At 43.8% G+C, this 18,395-nt stretch overlaps 1 protein-coding gene across 4 annotated transcripts in view; it reads right to left on the reverse strand.

The window, feature by feature from the left end:
• Nucleotides 1-7,734, reverse strand: part of RASEF (RAS and EF-hand domain containing) — a 48,205-nt gene extending 40,471 nt beyond the window's left edge. For all 4 annotated transcript variants that reach the window (XM_075020253.1, XM_075020254.1, XM_075020256.1 and 1 more), the window contains exon 1: nucleotides 7,195-7,734. In XM_075020253.1, coding sequence (XP_074876354.1) covers nucleotides 7,195-7,550 — 356 coding nt within the window. In that variant the 5' untranslated portion in view covers nucleotides 7,551-7,734. The remainder of the gene's footprint in view (nucleotides 1-7,194) is intronic.
• Between the last annotated feature and the right edge of the window lie 10,661 nt (nucleotides 7,735-18,395).

Below are 18,395 nucleotides of genomic sequence, written 5' to 3' on the forward strand. Positions count from 1 at the left end.
GCTTCTACAAAGTACAGACACAAAACGCTTTTACCCAAAAAAGTATAGTATTCTGGCCAAGTATTGCTCTGGCTTTACCTTGCCTCATCTCAAAGGTTTTATAATGTAAGCTGTCTGTAAAATTACTAATTAGTAAGTATAATTAGTCAATATGTGCACAACTTCACATAAGAGTTAACTTAAGCAAAGTTACTGTATTCACATGGTTTCAGAGAGTTCCTGAGCAAATTACAGAAAGAAAATAAAACTGCCATGATGATAACGCAATTTATAATATGATAGATTTTAAATATCATGGTAGAATACAGGAGGAGCAGAAGAGAGAAGGAAAAAAAAAAGAATTAAAACAACACTGGGATTAGACATATCAGATATTTAGATTATATTAAGTGGCATAATTTCATTTAACCCATAAAGCTACGTTAACTCATATCACATAGTATTATTTTGGTTTGCTGAATGCACAGTGAGCATTTGCCTAATGACCCACACTCTGAATGCACCTCAGTGGGAGCTGATGGAATTTATCAAAGAATGATAAGTTTACAGTGAGGGTGTTGAGGCACTGGAACAGGTTGCACAGAGAGGTTGTGGATGCCCCATGCCTGGAATTGTTCAAGGCCAGGTTGGATGGGGCTCTGTGCAACTTGACCTAGTTGAAGATGTCCCTGCTCATTGCAGGGGGGTTGGACTGATTTGTAGAGGTCCTTTCCAAACCGAACTATTCTATGAATCTATGATAAGAATAAGTCTACAGTTGCTCAGTATCTTACATGTGTTCCCTATGTAGTTGCCAGAGAGAGGATACTGTTACACGGGCCCCTTAGTCTGACCCCAGGGGCAGTATTTTCAGTATAGTTTTCCACCGAAGACATACAAAAAGCAATAAGCTAGTGGGAAACAGGAGAAAAATCAAAGATGTGCCAGTGATGTTGTAATATCACCTTCTCTCATTTACATGGTAAAGATTCAGTGTTTCTTCCGTCGCCATTTTGCATATGTTTACCTGCGTCTGCTTTAGAAAGGTGGAGACTGACAAGGTGACCAGCATGATTTGAGGGCCTCCCTGTGCAGAGCACTCTGGGGAGCACAAAGCAGCAAAACAAGGTAAAATCTCGCTTGGACAGGAGCTGCACAAGGGCTGTCAGGCTTAGCTGGATGAGGGTTGTATTGAGAGGTAAGATAACTAGACCAAAGTGTTCCCCAGCAGGACTGTTTCTGTAGGTCCTTCTGTGTACATCCATATCTTTCTCAACACCATCCCTTGCCAATTACTGATCTGCGTCTACACTTCTATCTTCTTTCTTATCCACGTTCTTACTGCAGACTTCAGGTTCTCCAAACACTTTCTCTTTGTTTTCCTGGCCCAGACATCTTTCAAGCACTGGAAAAATGTAATTTCTCTTTTTGTAGGTGCAGGTAAAAGCAAAGATAATCACCAATACACTTAAACTTGTTTTCATGCTGATAATATGCTCCCACTCCTAAGTTTTAGAACACTGTTCTAATGGTTTCTTCCCAGTGTAGGTGAGCTTGTAAAATTACACAGCTCTGTTCTGGTATGGGCATGAAGGGATGAAGTACAAAGTGGTCTGCGCTGGGTGGTCAGAGCAAGAGAAAGATCAGGCATTCATTACACATCTCATGATTGTCCTTACACTGGAGACTAATAGCCTATGTGTGCCACTAAGAGATAGAGAAATACCTTTTTCTGAAAAGCAGACACATTGGACTTGCCATCATATCAGCTACCAGAAATCATCAACCAAATCTGTTCTAAATTGGGAAGGATCTACTTTTGTGACAGCTGAGTGCATAACACTTTCTCCTAGATTAAGTGCCTTGAGGAAAAAGAGATTAAACAAAACATTAACACTGTGTAAAATTAAAGGTACTTCTCAACCTGAAGCACTATGAGTTTTTTTAATACCACCTTTTCTTTTTCTGTATCTCTCCCTTCAGAAACAGACTGCATTAAAAGAAGACAAACCAACCTGCAACCCCGAGATGAGAGAGCCTGGCCAATGGCTGATTCCCAGGGAAGGGATGCTTAATGTTTCCAAGGAATAAATACTGTTCTCTTCCTAAAGACAGAGGTGTGACTGGGAGCCAGTGGAGCAGGAGTGGAAAAGACTGTGGGACAGGGAGGGAAAGATGAAGTCTGTGGAAAAGGAGAACGCTCCAAAGGATATGGTTATGACAAATGATTGTGTGACATGAAAATACCAGGAAAACAAGTGCTACAGTGATTAAGTTACTTGGCACAGATGCTGTTCTGATTAAAGCAAAAAAACAGAAAAGCAGTAAAACCTAAGGTAGCTCAGAAAGTCTTCTAGCTCACAGAAAGGCATTCATCACATTTCCAGCAGAGCACATTTGTTGAAACCCTGTCATGAGACATATTAAAAGACAAGATATCATTCTTACAGCAGACATCCCCTCTCCAGCACTGCGACAAAGGGGGACCCAGCATTTGTTTTTCCTCAGGATTTGCCTTTATCCTCTCTGGGGAACGCACTTCAACTTCCAAGGAAATCTCTCCAGTGCTGATATCATGGCTCATCATCTCTTGGAAGTAAACACAAATTGCTGACAAGAGTTGACGCTGTGCTCTGTATTGACTTTGGCAAAAAAACTATCCTGGCTCATGAAGGCAAGAGCATGACAGGTTTTGGATGTTTTTTTTTATGCAGCAGAGCACCTTTTGTTTGCTGTAGCACAGCAGTATATCCCACAAACATCACCTGTCTTCACAGTTTAAGTAGCTCATCTTAAAAACAGCACTCTTCTCATTTTATCACGTCCCCCAGATCCACATTTTCTCTACAGCTTCAGATGACATGATTGAGGGCAAACAGTTATCATAATCAAATTAGAAGACTTTGGAATTATGCGATGCACAAAATCTCGCAGTGTGGCAGCCCTGATATCAGAGTCCAATGAACAGTCAGCTTGGCCCAAAGTACAAGGCACACAGGTAAAACAGACCCCAAGACTAAAATGCAAAGCAGTGAAGTATGAGGACTCTCAGAAGAATTTAACTCAAAACAGGGATACAAACTTTCTATTCATCCACCCATTCATGCTCAAATTAATTTAGTTCATTTTCTGATCAGATTATCCAGTTTGCCAAATATCTCACAAAAATTGCCTGGTAGGGCTTAAAGGGATTCAATTTATCCCAGAGTGATTCCACAATACACAAGAATGCACACAGCACCCACAGTCCCAAGCCTTTGTTCTTTCTGATTGAAGGTCTCTGACATTAAAATTTCAAAATCTGTTTTCTGGGAAGTTTTTTGCCTGCAATTTACAGACACAAATAACTGTCACAGCACTTGTAAGTACAGGTTTTCCCTTGAAGTGCCAGTGGATGTTGGATCATTCTTTGTTCAAGCTGAGGAATGGAAAAGCATTGCCATGAGGAGACTTTCCCACATGCTTAAAGGACCACAAGCGTATTAAGAGTGTGAAGGGAACCTTTCAGTCTTACCACTGAAATCCAAACAGATCTGAGGTTGGCCACATATTAATAAGAACACAACACCTAGTAACACAGTCAAGGGCTAAACCTTCCAGTGGATGCAGTGCACTGGAGGATTCACTGCCTGGAGCGCCAAATAGGTAAGTTTCTTAACCTTGTCTACTCCTGTACCATTGCAAATACTTCTTAGAGGAACAAACCAATGAACATGCCCGAGTTCTCAATAAAACAGATCTCCTATGGCTCACAGAGTCATACTCCAGTTGGCAATTCAATACGTATAAACCAAAGGCATTGCAATCCTTTGCGTTTAATTACTCATTATACCCAATTGAATATAACAACACAGAAGGGTAGCTGCATTTCAAATTAAACGAATGCCAAAAAAAACAACCCTCAACCCTCTACGCAACTCCACTAAAATCTGACTTCACACATTATATTAGGCTATCAGCCTAGAAGGACCTTCCACTTTTTTTGTGTGCTAGAGGCACAATTGCCCACTGAGCACGCGTAAAGACTACGGCAAAAACCACTTTGACTCACAATGACCACCTTACCAAGAAATCTAACTGAATTTAGTCCCAAAAACCTGTTCAGGTGGGGAGGGAAGGAACAAGGCTGAAAACAAACCCTTTGATGTTACTCTTTTTTTTGTTTAACTGCAACAAATACAACCACAACTCCAGTACGTACAGACTTGGATGCTTTAAAGTATAAGCTAACAGAACTGTGCAAATCATACACCAAACTACAAAGAGGCAGGATCCATCCCATAATAAAACTATCCTTTTTTAAAATTAACTAAATTCAAAATACACTTATTGTACCATATGCTTATTTTAGTACCTGAAATGAGGCAGTACCTGGTAGTAAACAGTCTCGCATCTAATGGCTGCTACTACACTGAGGAGTGGGTCAGGATATTCATCTCTGTACTGGGTTTCACACCTTATTATGGAGGCTTATTTATGGCTTTTAAAAGCTCAGTCACAGAAACAGAGGCTGAACCATACGTTTTGATATCAGTGAAAAATTTCCCCTTGATTTCCATGGGCACTTAATCAAGCTTAGGAATGCTAGAGACCACAGGTGTTTACTACATAATTTTCTCCTGACTTCAGCCCTGCTTTTTTCTCACTACTTCCATCTGCTATACCTTGTTTCTGTCTATATAAACCACAATAGCATCAAAGCACATGTGCCAGGGGTTTGCTACACTGGGGCCAGAAGGCACAGCATTTTGAGGGTACTGAACCCCAAAATGATTGAGATAAAAAACACACATTCTAGTTAAAAAATAGGGACAACTAGCTCCACTCATCTGGGTTTGAGGAGTTTCTTCTTTGTAATTACTTTTCCAATGGTTTTCAACACCAATGTTACAACAAACATATGAAGAGTAATAAACCACAATGTGAGGACACCAACGATATCAGAGTATTTAAGATGCAGGTATGTTCCAAGCTAGGTCTGTTTTTCAAAGCACTGCCTTTTCCTAAAAAAACCTGAACTGATAAACAACTAAAAAAAAAATCATTTAAATAAAAAGATAAATAACTTTTTTGAAGTACCAGCTTGTACTTTACATGGTTTTGTTATATTCTGTTACTTAAAAACTCTCCTATGACCAGACTCCTCAATCAATTTCAATATATTCATTACTTACACCAGCGGTCCTAATGATTTTAGTGGGACTACTCATGAGAAAAAAAAACTTACACATACATTTCAACAAAAAATGATGTGGGCCACAAATGGAAAAAAGCTGAGCTGTAACACAGATCTGCTTCTAGCACTTCAGGACAGAAAAGAGAGAGAACAAGAAAACAAAGGGCACACTGTTCTTCAGCTGACATTGACACCCACCTAATAAATACAGCTGACTGCAAAGGATGTTCAAAGCTATTTATAAAGCTGAACAAGAATAGGAAGCATTTACATCAAATTACTGCCCACCTGATACACATGTATTTAACTATGAAAATTTAGCTCTGTTTGCAATTCAGATGTACAAGAATCATAACACAAATTACATTGTGTCATGATAAATTTAACAAAACTAAAGGATGTGTCTGCACAGCCAAGCCAACGAAAGCTATTCCTCTTCCTTCCTACTATCCGCTTAGACAAACAACTGGACTACATTCAACCTGCTGCTGCAAACATAGTAACAAAGATACTGAGATATGCTTATTACCAAAAGTAGATAGAAGTTTTCACAAGCCACCACTGTTCACGAGTCAGATTTTTTCTATCTCCTATTGAGTTTCTGTCTGGCTTTAGGCTGAGTTACAAATTGCTTCTGTAAATTTTCCAATGGCCTTTTTTTTTTTTTCCCCCTCTTTCTGCAGAAAGCAAGTATGTAGCAAGGAAGGCATCAGGAACTAGGTAAGACCTGTATGAAGTTACTGATCTGCCTGAAATGGAACGGTCCAGTAAGACTAACCAATATTATTTACCCTTCCAGTCCAAAAATAAAAGAACAATCAACTCCAGTTGCGCACATGAGTAGCAGGTTAAGTAACTGAAAATTTCTGTGAAGAAATTTTTCATTTCATAATCCAAACACGTTTTTAAAAGCAGCTAGAACCATATTATTGGGATAGATAAGAACTTAAGGTGCACTACATGGAGACTGGTATGCTAAAAATTTGCCAATTATTTAATACATGGTCTTGTAAAACAACAAGCTGCACATTCGACTGGATTGTTACCAAAGTTACACAGAAACTAACGTGCCTTTTACTGGCTTCTGTGTACCTCACAGCCAGGACCCACTGTGACTTGACACAGTCTTTGCAGATATATTAACGTATGCATTATCTTTAAACTGCCTCTTAACCAGCTGCCAAGCCCTTCAACTCAGATTGCTTGTTTTCCATCTTAAATTACGATTTTAAAAAGAAGCAGAATCACTCTGTACTTTTGATGGCCAACGTTTTCCTACTAATTTTGAGCACATCAGGTTCCAGGCAGATTACTGCGAATCACCAAAACGTGCCTCTGTAAACGGGAACCACCTCGGTACTGACAGAGCCGTGGTCATCGGGTTTGTTCCCAAACCAAGCTGCCATCGGTTGTCTTCACTTCACTGTCATCGAGGGCAAAGGCTCCCACGGACTTCAGCGAGCTCCTCAGCCCGAGAGCCGTACTTACGAGCACCGTTAACCTGGAGGCAGAGGTGGTGTTAGTCTGCCTTTACCAGGAAGACAGGGGTGCAAGAGAAAGATGCTGGCGGCTGGTCAGGGGATGGGGGGGGCGGGACGACAAAGTTTCACTTGAGGGGCCGGCAGCACTTTGCATCCCCTGCGTTTCACCGGCCTCATTTTCCCCCGCGGCTCCCCGGCAGAGCAGAGGAGAGGAAGCAAGAAAGCGGCTGCAGGCTGGAAAAACAGAGCTGGAAACCCTCAAAACCGCGAAGAAGACGTGGTGAGGGCTCTATGCACCTGCGAGTACCGCGGGCTGCACTCTCCCCGGCAGGGTATTGCATCAGCACCGGCGCAAGCCGCTGCCAGGAGGGCCGTTCCCCCTCCGGAGGGCGGCCGGAGCGAGGCTTGCCGCCGCCAGGCTCCCCGCGGGCAGGCTCAGCCCCGGCGCCCCGGTGGCCGCAGCCCCGCTCCCACCGGGGCGGCCGCCGCCCCCCCGGGGCGAGGGGGAGCAGGGAGTGCGGGAGGGCGAGCGGCGGCGCCGGCGGGCCCGGGCCTTACCTGGGGATGTACCTGGCCTCGTCCCCGAGCCGCACCTCGAAGTCCCTCCAGGGCTGCTCCAGCCCCGCGGCGGCCGCCGCCGCCTCCCCCCCCTCGCCCTCCGGCTCGCCGCCGCCGGGCCGCCGCCGGGTGGCGCCGCGGAAGCCGCGGGCGAACTCGGGGAAGGTGATGGCCCCGTCGCGGTCGCTGTCGAGGCGCTGGAAGATGGCCTCGGCCTCGGCCGGCCGCACCCGCAGCTCGGCGCAGAGCGCCGCGAAGTCCTCCCGCTCGATGCGGCCCGAGCCGCTGGCGTCGCAGGCCAGGAAGAGGGCGCGCAGGCGGGACAGCTCGTCCCCCGCCGCCGCCTCGGGATCCATCGGCCGGCGCCGCGGACACTCTACCCGCCGACGGGACGGGACGGACGGAGCGAGCGGCGGCGTCCCGAGCTGGCGGCACAACTTTGCCGTCGGCGGGGCGGGGCGGGCCCTGCTCCACCCCGGCGACCCGCGGGGCCGGGCGCGGCCGGGAGGCGGGGGGCGGGCCGCAGGTGGCGGCTGTCGGCCCTGCCGGGCCGGGCCGGGCCGGGCAGCCAGCGCCCCCGGGGTAAGGCGGGGCCGGCCCGGTGCCGGCCCCCTCTGCCCCCGCCGGGCTCCCGCCCGCGGCCGGAGGAGGACGGGCAGGGTGTCCCCCCTGCCCACCTCCCCGCCCCGCACGTCGCTAACGGCACAGGTTAAAGCCACGTCCCACCCACCCTGCAGCCGTCAAATGTGGGCCCCGGTACTACGCGGTCACCGTAAGGCGTGAAATCTCCTTTCTGTTCGCTAGCCGAATAAAAAGTAGTCCTTGCGTTCGTGGAAGACAAAGAACCCGGGGTGACCCAAAGATCCACTCGATGGATTCTTGCTCACTGACCGCCAGCGGTCTTGGACTTAACACGTTGCCGAGCACGTGCTTGCTGCTACCCCATCACCCCTAGTTTAGACATGCACCTTGTTAAAATACCAGATTACACGGAAAATGCAAAAGCTACATTCAAGTCAATCAGCCAAAGGAGCCGGATTTTCAGCGCTCTGTACAGGAGAACTAGCGCCTGTCTCTCTTCACAGAAGTCAAGACTTCTCATTTTCTTGAAGTCAGACTCAAAACTCAGATTTCATTGGAAACAGATACATTTTAACTGAGATTTTATTATTATTATTATTATTTCCCTGCACTCACTCGTCTTTACATCTACCTGCAAATGTAAATTCTGTATACCAAGGTTGTGATAAACAGAATACAAATCCAACTACCAAAACGGTGTTTCCTTATTGACCAAAACATAGCCCAAGGCTAAGTACCTCATCCAGCAAAGTACAAATAGTCCAGCTGACCTCTCATTAGAATAAATCACGTACTGTGAATGGGAACTGTAAGTGCTCCTCTGCCCAAGAGATGAGGAATGCCCTCAAAGGAAATTATTATTATTTACAGGTTTTGATTACTATTTTGACAGGCTTAGACAGACTCAGCCTAAAATCCTGCCAACAATCTAGTCAATAAAATGCTCTGCGAAATGTTCTCTGCACTCCGGAGAAATACAGCTGTTAAGTAATGTGGAAAATAAATTTTAGCTTACAAATATCAGATAACTGAAGGACTTAAATTTATGATTTTATACATTTTTGTTACTACATTTCCATTACACAGTTGTAGAACTACTAAGAGTAGCAAAGCAATATCATCTTTGGATTCTGAGTCTAGCAAGATCTAGTGTTTTAGTAAAGCAGAATTAATTTAACAAAAGTGTTCTTTCTGTTTCATGGTTTCTCATCCGCCCATCAAATTTTTGTACCCAAAGAGTATCATGAAGCCGTTATGGGGCTGATGAAGGGTGGTTCAGCCATCAAGAGACAAACTTGTCTTGCTTACACACACCAGCTACCTGTTCATAGAAGTCGGGAGGTTTGCCTTTCAGCATGGATAAGCTCCTGAGCTGAACAGCAAGAGTCTCAGCCGGGGCTGAAGTGGTCTCACTAGACAGACAGGGAGCTCCCACTCAAATTGATGTGCTTACCTTCTTGTTTGCTTTTGTGGCTGCAGGTTTCTGAGTTGATGTTTGTCAGTAATCCTTATCCTTCTCACTCTCTTATTCACTCTGTTGTGGGTATCTCTTGTGGTGGTGACTACATTGGACTGCTAAGTAAAGGGCATAGACATTGGACATATAGCCCCCATCTGGTTTTTTGTTGTTTTGGTTTTTTTTTCCTCTGAGATTTAACATCATCTTTTCCAAACTTTTCTGTCTAACCCTGGTTTTCTTAGATGACTTGGGATTTGACCCTCCTGTGGCAAAGGTCTGCATCTTTGTTTTCTTTGAAAGTTTTATGTTTCGACCTATATGATACAAGTAAATAATTAGTAACAGTGAAAACAAATGGAAATCTTCACATTAACATTCAATTTTGAATCAAGCCATATAAAAGTCTTACAATATCTGCCAATGCAATGCCTACATGGGCCAGATTTCTGCCTTCGTGTGCAGGTAATTCCTTGTATATTCGATGGATGTCATTGTCTTTGGCATCTCCCTTATTTCCACTGTTACAGTTTTGTCACACAAATCTCAGGCACTGGCATGAAGTACAGTGTGTCACTTAGCACTGCCACGGCATAGGTATATCTGCAAAAGAGACGATGCCTGCAGTGTTACACAGTGCCAGGCAATGAGCGCTTGCTTGGCAGGCCATGGTTCAGTCAAATGGTCCTAACATAACAGCACAGACAAAACGAAAGATTATTTATTTGGTAAGACCTAAGAGTGAGTGGTAAGGGCAGGATTCCCAGCAGGCAATGGCAAAACAGTGCTCTGTTCTGAAATTATGTGCCTGTTCTTAGAAGGATATGTCCCTTCAAATCCAGCTCTAAATTAAGTAAATATGAAAAACCAAAGCATTGTTTCTGTGGTTTACTAGTATGGATATGGTACAGGAGAAGTTTTAAATTCAGAAGATACCAAAGCTACAGATAGAGATATACCCTACATGCAATTTTCAGTCTATCTGGTTTACTTCACAAGCTACTCAGAGCACCTGTTCGGCTGAAGAGGCAGAACAGAACATGAAATCATGCTCAGGAACTTCAGGGAGGCCTAAGATAACACAAAAACAAGAAGAGCTTCATCATATCACTACTAAAGTGTCCTGTTGTACTGAGTGGGAAAAGGTGGGTTTTGACACAGAGATTAAATGGAGCAGATTAGAAGAGTTAAATGGAGCAGATTAGAAGAGACAGGGAAAACAGAAACGGGAGGTGCGGCACCATATGACATCAAGACCTAGTGTTGCCCCAGGAAGTAAAAGAGCAGAGGAGACGAGCTGGCCGGTGGGATAAGCTACAGAACTTTTAAATGTGATTTGAATACATGTAGTCTCTGAAAGTAACTTTGCAGAACAATGCAGAAGCCCAGAAAAGCTGCAGTGCTGTGCCGTGCACCAGGCAGATCCTATAACTGAAATAGCAGACCTCTTCCCATCCTTCTCTATATATCGTTTTAGTAATCTTACACACATGCTAAAGGAAGGCTTCTGCTTGGAATATCAAGCATTTAAAAGTTAGGAAATGGAACATAAACTGGAACAATTATTCAGCAATTTGCTTTTCCTCAGTATTGTATGTGGACTTGGGCATGATTTACAATTTAATGCACACTATTCGGACCTTACTCTGAAGACAGAGTATTTCTTTTCTATAGTTCTTGCATATATTAACTAATCTTCCCAATATTATGGATGGTTAAGAGAGTGAATGGATCTCTCTGTGGCTACAATAACTTGTATATTCATCTTTGCCTGTTTTACATTTGGACAGCTTAAGCAATTTAGCACAAACTGTCCAGTTTACTTGGAAAATAGAGCATAAGTAAAATAGAATCAACCAGTAATATAGAAACACCTCACTGAAAACAGTTAGTATTACACAGAGGTATCATACCTGCCGCACTTTCCCGTCGCGACAATCTAGGAGAAACGACACATCTCCAGGGACTCGCCCTGGGGAGAAATGGACCAACACAGATACTGTGGATCAAGCGATTTCTCTGTTTAATTGCTGCGTAACACTTGGTTATATACCATAGCCATGCGCAAGCCATCTACTGATTGGTTAACATGTGCTGTTCACGCCCCTAAAGCAATAGTTCGATTGGATAAGGTCTTCTGATCACGCGAACGATTCCTCCTGTCTTTGTCTTGCCAGGTGTCCTGCTTTCGGTCACGTAGGCCCATCTTGTTTAGCTTTTTGTGCTTATTTCATCAAACTTTGTAGCAACAGTTAGCCTTCGCTGCGTCCTTGAGGCCTGCTGCTTGCAGGTGCCCCTGGCTCAGATTGAACAGCCCCATCGTGTCTCTTGTTCACTATGTGTCTATTTTTCTAATTATCCCACAATTCCCCCTCCCTAAGCACAATTGAGTTAAACTTCATTTGCAACAGGTGAGTACAATACGTAGGCTTGCATAGTTTGCTTAACTATTCTATCTAGCATATTTTTCAAAAGCGCTAGAGCACAGGGAATGATCATACAGACAACAGCCAAAACACACAGACCCCCAATTTTGGAAAGACCCCATTTTTTCAACCAGCCAAACCAATCCCCAGGAACATCTGGAAGACCTACTACCTTTATGGCGTCTTGGAGTTGTCGAATGATCTCAGCTTGTCATCTGATGGTTCTCAGCATGTCAGTGTTGTTTTTAAAGTCTAAACAGCAAAATTCTGGAAAAATGGTGCTGTTCTGCTTACACCCTACATCAAATTAGGCCAATAAGAAATCTATGGGTGGAAGTAATACTTGTAATTGATTCATAGTCATTTCTTGAAGATTTGCTAATTCATCGATGGCTCGAGCAGTGGCATTTCCTTGTTTCAAAATCAGGCAGGCTAAAGCTTGTATATTCATTCTGTTTACCCAAGGTCCTACTGGAGTAAGTGATGAAATCATCAAATATAGAAAATCGGTGGGTAGACGAGCTGTGGGATCACAGGAACCATCCAACTTGGCCATCTGCACACTTCTTTCTTGAGGTGTCACGTTGACTAAGTCCTTTTCTGTGGGTACCCAGGCTTTCAGTCGCCCTATGGAACAGAGTCCTCCTCACAATGACACGCAGATATCTTAGTCCTTATTGGTTCCTTGTACATCCGGACGGATCCATTTGGCTGGCACCCATCTGGGTCCACTGTCTGCCTGGACACAGGTGTATCCTCGCCCCCACTGTAAAATGGGTACTGGTCCTTGTCACTCCATTGTGACTGGATCTCGGTACTGAACTGGCACTCCTAGTGCGCAGTTGGACAATGACGTAGTGGAAAAATGTCATTGTGCTGCAGTGTGATGCTGAGATGGGTCTGAATTACCCCGTGGCATATGGTTTAATACCACGCAGGCCTTGGCTAACAGTTCATTTTGGTAGCTTACAGGTACTTTCTCCCCCTCCCTAAGACGATCTAACTGCGTCTTCAGGGTTTGATGGGCTCGTTCAATTATTGCTTGACCTGTGGAATTGTAGGATATTCCGGTTGTATGTGTGATGTCCCATTTGTTCAGAAATTCGCGAACTCAAGAACTGACATAGTTGGGGCCATTATCTGTTTTCGTCTCTTGAGGGATCCCCAAAACACTGATTGCTTGACAAATATGTCGTATGGTGGCTGTCGCATTACTCTTAGTTTCGGCAGTGGGACAGATATAACCGCTACAGGTATCTACAGTGACATGTAAATACTTCTGGGGTTTAAAAGGTTCATAGATAGTAATGTCTTGTTGCCAAATTTGATTTGGTTGTAGACCTCGAGGGTTAATTCCCCATGTCCAGGAATTAGTTTGACGACAGTGTGGACAAGAAGCAACCACTGCTCGAGCATCAGACAAGGGCAGCTGAAATTGCTTTGCTAGTGCCCTTGCCCCTTGATGAAAAAATTCATGAGAAAGTTTGGCTGCTTGTAAAATGGGAATACCTACTGATTGAATGAGGGTTCCTGCTGCTTTGTCTGCATGAGCATTTCCTTCCATCAAGGCACCCAGTAGCTGTGTGTGACTATTAATGTGTGCAAAAATACAAGGCTTTGTCTTTTTTCTAAAACTGACAAGAGTTCCTGAGCAGGCCCAGTCCCTCCTGGCAAACTTTGTTTACATCGTTGTGTTAATCTATATACATATTCACTGTCTGTGACAATGTTTAAAGGGGTGGTAGTCCAAGTAGTTAGAGCGGTTAATACTGCATGTAGTTCCAAAATTTGAACCGATCCTTGACTTGTCCAAGTTCTGGTATGCCATCAGTTGTCAGAAAACCAGGCCATAGCTGCCTGTTGGGTCGCTCCAGAGGCATCAGTGAACACTGTAAGGCCTTGGAGGGGTTTTTCTGATTGAAATAAATTTAGGATCTCTCCCTGATAACTGCTGCGTTTGCTGTCATCCTCGAGAGATCGCATCTACTAATGCCACTAAAAATTGTGGTGCGGCTTGTTTTGGATAACTGGTGTATAGCCACAACAGAGGGCATACACATGAACTGATAAATTGATATGTCAGTCCGTTTGCTCCTTCTCGTTGCATGGTTATATGTAATTCTAGTGGGACCTCTGGGGTATAATGGTTGAGACTCCTGTGAGCTAGTTTAGTAGCTATTTGCTGTAACACAGCTTTTTGTGTACTTGTTAACGTTCGAGGAGCTGCGACATCTGGGGTTCCTGCTAGACCTGCTAACAAGGGTTGTAATTCCGTGTGTGTAATAGGAATAAACTGTCTCAACCATTGCAGATTACCAACCAGCACTTGTAGGTCATGTAGGGTTGATACTTGGTGTTCAATTTGCAGTTTTTGAGGCTGGACCACACGCCTCTGAATGAGTGTACCCAAATATTTCACTGGAACAGTTTTCTGTACCTTTTCATGTGCTATTTCTAGACCGTGTTCTTTAAGAACTTGAATCAGGTGTTTTAAAGTTATGTTAATGTCTCCCTCCCCACATAACAAAATATCATCCATATAATGGTACAGGACCCAATTCTGATGTGTATCTCGAAACTGACGCAACGCGCGAGAAACAAACCACTGACACAGAATTGGGGAATTTTTCATCCCCTGTGGTAACACCGTCCAATGATAGCATTGTACTGGTTCTTGATTGTTGATCGTAGGGATCGTCATTGCAAATCTGGGTTGATCATCTGGATGGAGTGGAATAGAAAGGAAAGAGTCTTTTATGTCAATTACTGCGACTGGCCAGTCTTGGGGTAACATGGACGGCCAAGGCAGGCCTGGTTGCAAAGGTCCCATGTCTTCAAGAACAGCATTGACTGCCCTAAGGTCATGCAAAAGACGCCAGGCACCTGACTTCTTTTTGGATGACAAAAACAGGACAGTTCCATGGACTGGTGGTTGGGACTAAATGTCTTTTTTCCACTTCGTGCTGTACTAATAACCATAGCTGAAACAATTTCTCTTGAGGAAGGGGCCACTGGTCCACCCACACCAGCTGTTATTTGTTCGACTGCGCAGTACAGCTGCAACTGCTGCAGCCACAGGTTTCACTGCAGTTTGAGTCTCTGCTTCCAATACTCGTTTAATCATATCTGCTACTGAGGCTTTTGCTGGTAACTGCATTAAAATTTGCTTCGTTTAGTCATTTGCTTGAGTGCGAGCTAGCTCTTTTGCAAGAACCGGTTTAACCTCGTCCGGTATATCCGCTACCTCAACTGCCTTTTGCAAACATTCTAAAAAATCCTGATATGGTTCATTAACTCTCTGCATAACCTTTGTATATGGTACTCTTTCCTTTTCAAACTTCCCGATCTTTGCAAATGCATTCCTAGCACAAGTTGAAGAAGCCACTATCACCGACCTCGCAATCCAGCCTGAGTCTGAGGGGCCACATGCCGTCCGGTGCCTACTAACTGCTCCTTAGTGACTCCTGCCAAATTGTGTCCTGGAGTGAGAGCATCTAACACAACTGCTTCTGCCTCCTCCCAGCTTTACTATGAAGCCCCGTTGCATCATCCATTGGGTGAGATTGGTGACTGGAGCCATATGCACTCCACAGTCCACCTCCCTGCCTACTGCCTTTAATACCTGAATAATCGTTCCAATGGATGCCATCGTCACCGGCAGGGTCACCCTGAAGGCTATCTTCTATCCGCCTGGCCAGGCACAACAAACACTCCGCGCTCCTCGTGCACTCCGCGCCCTCGATCACGTCGTGCACTCTGCTCCCACAATCACGTCGCGCCTGCGATCACGTCGGGGTCACCACTTGCCACGCTTTCCCATCACGACAATCTAGGAGAAACGACACATCGCCAGGGACTCACCCTGGGGAGAAACGGACCAACACAGATACTGTGGATCAAGCGATTTCTCTGTTTAATTGCTGCGTAACACTTGGTTATATACCATAGCCATGCGCAAGCCATCTACTGATTGGTTAACATGTGCTGTTCACGCCCCTAAAGCAATAGTTCGATTGGATAAGGTCTTCTGATCACGCGAACGATTCCTCCTGTCTTTGTCTTGCCAGGTGTCCTGCTTTCGGTCACGTAGGCCCATCTTGTTTAGCTTTTTGTGCTTATTTCATCAAACTTTGTAGCAACCGTTAGCCTTCGCTGCGTCCTTGAGGCCTGCTGCTTGCAGGTGCCCCTGGCTCAGATTGAACAGCCCCATCGTGTCTCTTGTTCACTATGTGTCTATTTTTCTAATTATCCCACAATACCAGCCACAGCACAGTGAACACTAATTAATTAAACCTGCTCCAATTTATCCACTTGCTGACACAAACTTTGCCAACTCTGCAAGCCACCATACACCTCAAAGCATCACTATCCCATTTTGGTGCTCCATCTCTTCCTTTTATACCCGTACCTGCTCATGCAGCTAGTCCTCTCCCTACCATCCGGAAAGGAAGCACAGCGTGTGCAGGCAGGTGAAGGGCATGGTGAGAGGGTGACGTGCAGAGTGGAGTGACTCTGGGAGTTCTCCAGCAGATGGGCTGTGGTAGTGGTTCTTCGCCACAGCTGTTTCCCTTCTCTGCCTTTCTCCTGCTGCACCTTCATTTGCCCTTGTTATGACTTTGATGGCATTTTCAGCTGCTTACCCCATTATATCCAGGTATGCACCTCAGGTGAAGCATGTAGGATAGGTGCACATACTTAAATACCAGGTCTGGGCAGATTATAGACCATTGCTACATACTTTCATTCTCTGCTGTATAATTTTTAGTAGTGCTGAACGTGACTCACTCCTATTCTCTTCAATCAAAAACTAAGCGTAATGTATTTAGTAATGGGTGTCATGTAGACTGTACTTCTCAGATATATTGCATCTTTATAACCTCTGAAGGGGAAAAGGCATGACCTATATCTTTAAAAACTTAGTCCAAGGCAAAGAAATTAAGAAACTTGCATAATATTGCAAAAGAACACAATTTTATGCTTCTACTTCATAAAAAAAATGAAGCACAAAATTACATAAAAGTTCTTTGTCAAAGCAGAGGTACATTTGAAAGCCAAAAATGTCTCTCAGGATACACAGAATTTTTCATTCAGCTGAAATGTTAGCAGTTGGGACAGTGAGGTTAAGAAAGACTTTCACAGTTTCATTGATTTCTTTAATGGACTCCAGACCGTGACTGAAGCAGAAACCATACAGATGAAGCATCTTCAGCCTGCGAGAGAGAAAATAGACCATTAATAAAAGAATAGTGAAGTACCCAAAGTGCTTTTACAGAAATTATTAAGTATTGGCAGCAAAGGACGTGTGAACATCTGACAGCCTTTTTAAAAGCTTGTCTGTATGATCAATTGAATAGCCAGGGAGATGCTGAGCTGACCAATAATGACTGCTGGGCCTAGTTTGGAGGTGTTAGCAGTCATCCTCATGCTGCTCTATCAAGAGTACTCCAACCTCAGGAATAACAGAAAAAAACTTCTCTTGACAGGCTGTCATGTTGCCAGTTCTCAAAATCTGTAATGGTTTTAAATAACATAATCAGCTAACAGTAAATGCTTAGGAATTTCATCTTTTACAGGAAGGTTTTCATGATGATTTTCATGATATCTTGATTTGGTTTTTATTCTGTCCTATTTTCGAGGTGTTAGGAAACCTGACAAATACCTTGCTTTTTAATGAACAAGAATAGAAATGCAGAATTGGCTAAGTAAAATGCAAAAGAAGTCACCAAATCTTAAATTCCACCTTCAGGTATGGAAGTAACACTTCCTCAGAAACAAAGGGGCAAATGAGACTGTTTGACATGGAAAGATCCACAAGCATCCTGGAAAATAGAGGCTTTTCTTCCCTTGTCTTTTCAGTCCTGCTAGGCCCAAAGAAATCAAAGCTGCTAGATCCATTCTGTCATTATTTTCTTGTGGTAAGGCCAGATTGCTACAAGCAGTAATTACATTGCTCTGTGGAGAGAAAGCCTGACCGCTGCTTAATTTTTTACTATCTCTTTCTCCATAGCTGTAAAAGAATTAATCTAAAGCAAAATTCTCTGAGTCCATTCATGAAAAGAACTGAAAAGAAAAACAGCACAGAGAAATAACGCATCAATGGAAAAGTAATTTATTGCATTAGATTATTATATGCTGCTCATCATTAAGAGTTTTAATTTTACCATGGACTAAATATTCTTTCATGCATGGTCACAGATGGTGCAATCCATATTGATTAAGTTCAGAAGTTTCCTACAGAAGCCATGAAGAGTCACTGTTAGTGCTGTAATGGACAGAATAGCCTAAAGAGATAAGCAAAATAAGCTTTCTAGGTTAAGATAGTATCTTTTTTTGACTGAAAGATATGCAAGCTATCAGGTACATAAGCCTTCCTTGTGTTTGAAAGTCTACATGCTTTCTACAATTCCAATAGTCAAAACTACATTACATCTACTGATGAACCTTCTCTATTCTTAAGGAAATGGGCACCTCAAAATGCAATTCCCCGGGTGCAAATCTAGTTAACGATGAGCAGTGCTGAAGACAGAGGATAGATGTGTCATTTTCAGGACAGAGATGAACAATGTTAGGTCGAACAGACATATCTCCTTCCAGTTAGGATTAGCTTCAACCTTTTTCTACAGAATGGTGCCAAAGCTCTTTCAAAAACACAGCAAGGTCCAGGTTTTCCTTGCAAACAGAAAGCTTGCTGTTTCACCCCCTTCCTACCTTCCTTTCTTGCTCAATGTGTTGGAATG

Source organism: Buteo buteo, chromosome Z (genome assembly GCF_964188355.1).
Source record: "Buteo buteo chromosome Z, bButBut1.hap1.1, whole genome shotgun sequence".
Classification (NCBI taxonomy): Eukaryota; Metazoa; Chordata; class Aves; order Accipitriformes; family Accipitridae; genus Buteo; species Buteo buteo.